Genomic DNA, 4,707 nt, shown 5'->3' on the forward strand with positions numbered 1-4,707 from the left:
TTATAGGCTCCTCTGGTGTGGCAGTGACAACGCTCTCTTGTTTACATTCCAAATTATGAAAATGAACACAGAGCTCAAATATAGCAGCAGCGATCAAACAAACTGATGAATGCTGTCACCGTGACAGGAAGAGAAAATGATTCACACAGAAGTGTGCAAAGCTTTCTGGTCTATTCTATTTCATTCTACTGGGCCTTTTGTGGACGCGCCGCAGGAGGGCGCGAACGTCTCTCTTTCGTCTGGCGTCAACGGTCTCCCAGCAACAGCCAGGCTCGAGCTCGTCTCAATCGACCGCCGCTGAGCGCAGTCAAGCCGCACGGACACAGCCAGGCCCTCGCGGACAGAGTGGGGTGTTGCCTACAAAATAAAAGCCAACTGAGGTTAGGCGTGTAGTCGCCCAGCCTGACGGTGCTGGATTCTGCTGTCCCTGTTTGCTAGTTTGGATAAATGGCACTGGAATAAAATGTGAATTTTCAAGTTGGGAGGCTATTTTTAATGCTTAAGTAGCACCTCAAAAGCAAAAAGTAAGAAAGATAATTAGAAAAGTAAAAATGAAATGTTAACCCACCAGTGTTCATATGTATCGACCTCATGACTGCAGTAAATTGTAAAGATGATCGGTGAGGCAATTCAGGCATGATTGAAGGTACTGACACGTCTGACCTTTATCCCCATCTAACAATCGTGACGATTTGACTTTATAATTTTTTCTATCAAATACCTCCCATTTGATTTTTTTTCTTTCGTTTACTTTGAAAAACAGCGACCGGAAGTGGGACATTTCCCCCACACTTTCCGACTTACGCTCGGGTCTGCTCAGCTGCAGCCGAACAGACGAAAAACCATGGAGCGCAACAAGACGCGTTGGAGAGAATCACCGAGCGGGCGCGGAAAGTATCAGTTTCAGTCGTATTTGTAAGTTACTTCCAGCGAGAGTGGACAGACTTTTGGAACATCAGCAGGTGGAGAGTGATTCTTCGTTTTCTTTTTTTTTTTCCTCCAAGCGTGCGTAAACTGATTGGAGTGGTCGGGGAAAGAAAATAGCCTTGGAGTGTCCAGCGGCTACCAAAGAACGGGAGGGAGGCTAGTTAGTTTTAAAAAGAAGCTCTGAAGTGAAGAAGAGTGCCTGCTGGATAGAAAGGTGGATTGGTGGATAGCGTTTGGAGAATGCGCGCTGCGTAAAAGCCCCCACATCACTTACATGTTGTTATAAGGAACAATTACTTCTCTTTGAGGAAACTGTGAGCGGAGACCTCCATAAAGAAAGGAGGAAGTGGTCTTAAATTGAAAGTGAGTTACTACTGAACAGTTACCAGCCATGGTGAAGTTCCATAACTCAGATCTATGGATAGCCTGGATGGTCATTTTCTGCATGGAGGGTAAGTTATATGACACTTGGAAACGTAGTCTGTGCGCCAACTATAAGCTGAAAGCGCCTGGTAGGTTAATGATACTACTACTATTACTACTAATACTACTACTACTAATAATAATGTGGCTCTTTTGTAACTTGGATAAGTCACCATGACCATATATGTCTATAACTGGTATAATAAAAACAGACTTGGAACCCTTGGAACCTGGAATTAAATTGTCTCTTGGGCTCTGCCTCTCCAAAAGCCATATGATCCCAGCCCTCCTTAATACTTTGTGTTTGGATCACGCTGACAAATCCCCGGCATTACAAAAAAAAAAAAGACTTTTCAGCCTTTTGCTAGTCGCTATCCCCACCGAGCACTTTTGACTGTGCACGTCTTATCCATATGCGCACTGCTTGGTTTTCCTTGTGGCCACCTTACACAACCCGAAGTCTGATTTTCTTCTCCCCCCACACCCGCCCCTTCTTTTAACCACTGATACACTTTAAAACGTGGTACAGTAGTGTCTGTGTTTTAAAATAGAAACGGAGCAGACGGTGGAGGGTTGCGCTGGTAATCCGCCCGATTAACGAGGAGTATGATGATCAGGCTGCACAGGAGAGCGAGCAGCCCCAAAGGAAAATCACTGGATGTTCCTATAGCCCTCCGATGGGAATTTTATTGTGTGCGTGCACAAATAGCAGTTATGTATATGTGTGCGCTTTTGTTTACCTTCCCTTTCTTCTTAGGGCAGCGGTGCTGTTATCCCTGCAGTAATTTAACAATGTTCTCGCTGAGAGTGCCTGCAAGTTTAGTGAGTTTGTCACACTTGCTGCTATAAAATAAACCAAAGTTTAAAATTTTGAAAACAAGTCCTTGTGCGTCCTATTAAAGCTTTAGGTGAGACGAAGGAATTCATGAAAAACAAGATTAAGTTAACATTAAAGAAAATATTAACAGCCTGCCGTTTATAGACTAAATATATTGCTGCAGATATGATGTTTCCCCCACTGAATAAGGATGGATGTGGACCTCACCTGAGGTCCACATCTTTATTGAAAAACACGTCAGAGCAGAGCAGAGACATGCTTGAATATTGACTGATTCCTCTCAGAGCTTCATGCAACATTTGCACTGAACCTTGGAAACACACACACACACACACACACGCACACACACACACACACACACACACACACACACACACACACCAGTCTGATATGTCAATTTGGACCGAACAATTGTGCAAGATTCAATTTAGCCGGATTCCCCAGGTGTTTTTACTCCACTGCTTGCTTATTTGGCTTGTGGGTACCTCTGCGGTGAGTGGATGCATGGCCTCTCGTCAGCTTCACTCAGGGTTACACACATATGTACACGCCCATGATAGTACATCGTGAACTGTGGTCACTCCATGTGTCTGTCCGGCTCAAAAGACCTCAGCTTTGCATTGACTTTAGGTTAAGTAACTGTAAGACCGATGTGAGTTCAGCATCTCTGTAACAAGACAACTTGCTCAGAGAGAAGCAGGACAGCTTTTCTTCTCTCCTTTTGCTGTCTTGCTGGGGAGCTGCCAGTGTTGCTATAAATAAATTCTGATGCAGCAAAGTCTGTATTGTTCATGGTGGCTTCTGTGTTTGTTGACCTCAACTTTTTCACGCCAAACATAGTCTCTAGGATGATGAGATCAGTCTTAATAGACATCTGATTGTTTTTGAAGATATTACACATGAGACTTTATACATATATATTAGTTTGTTGTAGTTTTGCTTCACATGTGTGGCAAAAAAACCCTACTTTTTGTTCACAAGTGCCTTAGGATGTCCACAGAGAAGCATGAAAAATGGAAAAGCTTTAAAAAGCAGGAAAAAGCAACAGAAGGAAGTAAAATTCATGAGTTCCTCGGACAGGCATCAATCATGGCCTAGTTCATGGCAGGGCCCTTCGTATTTCAGCATTAGTTAGAGGACATGTCGTGTCCTCTTCAGCCATCAGCGCTTCCCAGTTACACATAAATATTGTATCCCCTCTTCTCAGTTAGAAATGGATTCATCTCAACAGCAGCCTCGCAAGAAAAGTTGTGGTCGTCTGGATCTGCAGTGCTGGGATCATTTGAGGAAAGTTTGTAAAAGTTAGAAGAATGAACAGTGGAGGCTCTATGCTGATAAACAGATTAGTTCAGCTGTTGTCACAATGAACACCCGTGGTGATACCAACACAGGGCCGCTCTGTTACCGTGCCCTGATTTAAAGATACACCCAGAACAGCCCTCAAGGGCGTAGCAGGGACAGATCCCGAGGTTCAGTCAATTCAGCAAATTGAATTCGAGCGGAGCTGGTGGCTCTGAACTTTTCAACTGCTTTTGTCTGGTTTACTCGCCTGCGTAACGCTTCCTATAGAATCCTTCAAGTTTGAATACACAGAAGCGCTCAGATTAGCCCGCTGTCTTCAGGTTTGGACCGAAGAGTTCAGCGAGAATAAGCGTTAAAAAGAGACAACATGGTCTGTTTCTCAGAGCTCATTGGCATTCAGGGCATTCATGCCTGCTTCAAAGCAGAACTTAGACCAATTCTCCTTCCTGCTCGCTCTGTGAGCTTGTTAACCTCATGGGGCTCTGCCGAAAGTGGCGGCATCAAAGTTACACAGTGAGTTTGGTTTATCTGTCGTGTCGGTTGCTGCGTTTTGTCATGTTTGCAAGTCCACTTTCCAACTCAATCCGTCCCAAAAATTAGATTTCATCTACTTCCAGCAGGAGTACTCACCAGATCTGCAGACCATAAGACAACAACCTGTCTGGATGAAGAAAAGTGTGCTAAACAATGATATGTTTTTTGATTTTGGGTTATTGTTATACTTATTGCTCAAGTCATTTCCAGTCTCATCTTGTAGGCCTTGTTCTTTTTCCTGCCAGTCTTCTGTATCACCTGTTTCTGGTCCACTCATTATTCCTCTAAGTATAAAAACCTCCTATGTAGTTCTCCCAAATCGCCAGATTGGAGTGTTGTGTTCCTTAAAAGTGATTTTTTTGTTTTTGGTTTGCGTGCACCCTTGTGTTTTCTTTTCATTGCTGACTGCCATCATGCCCATGTTCAGAAAGCCCAGCAGTAAAGTTTGGCATGTTCTTCCTGGTTCCTTCAGTTCTATATTTGGATCCTTTTCTCTTTTGGACTCAGTCGCAATATTATCATCTTTTATTTTCATCAGTAATTACAGTATATTTCAATGACCATCAGGTCCAGTGAGAAACAACTGCATATTTACCAGAATGCCTTTTTTTGCCACTTCAAATTGTCACCGTTTTATTTTGTTAGGCTATTTGGCTGCTAGTTAAAGCCAATGAGAGAGAGGA

The 4,707-nt window shown here is 43.4% G+C and overlaps 1 protein-coding gene across 2 annotated transcripts in view; it reads left to right on the plus strand.

Moving 5' to 3' along the window:
• Positions 1–794: 794 nt before the first annotated feature.
• The window catches only part of igsf11 (immunoglobulin superfamily member 11), a 123,900-nt gene continuing 119,987 nt past the window's right edge, over positions 795–4,707 (plus strand). Inside the window, exon 1 of one of the 2 annotated variants that reach the window (XM_085184122.1) lies at positions 795–1,379. In XM_085184122.1, the coding sequence (XP_085040248.1) occupies positions 1,319–1,379 (61 nt within the window). In that variant the 5' untranslated portion in view covers positions 795–1,318. The remainder of the gene's footprint in view (positions 1,380–4,707) is intronic. The other variant, XM_085184123.1, reaches the window with a different exon arrangement.

This window comes from Neolamprologus multifasciatus, chromosome 14, assembly GCF_963576455.1.
Source record: "Neolamprologus multifasciatus chromosome 14, fNeoMul1.2, whole genome shotgun sequence".
NCBI classification, from domain to species: Eukaryota; Metazoa; Chordata; class Actinopteri; order Cichliformes; family Cichlidae; genus Neolamprologus; species Neolamprologus multifasciatus.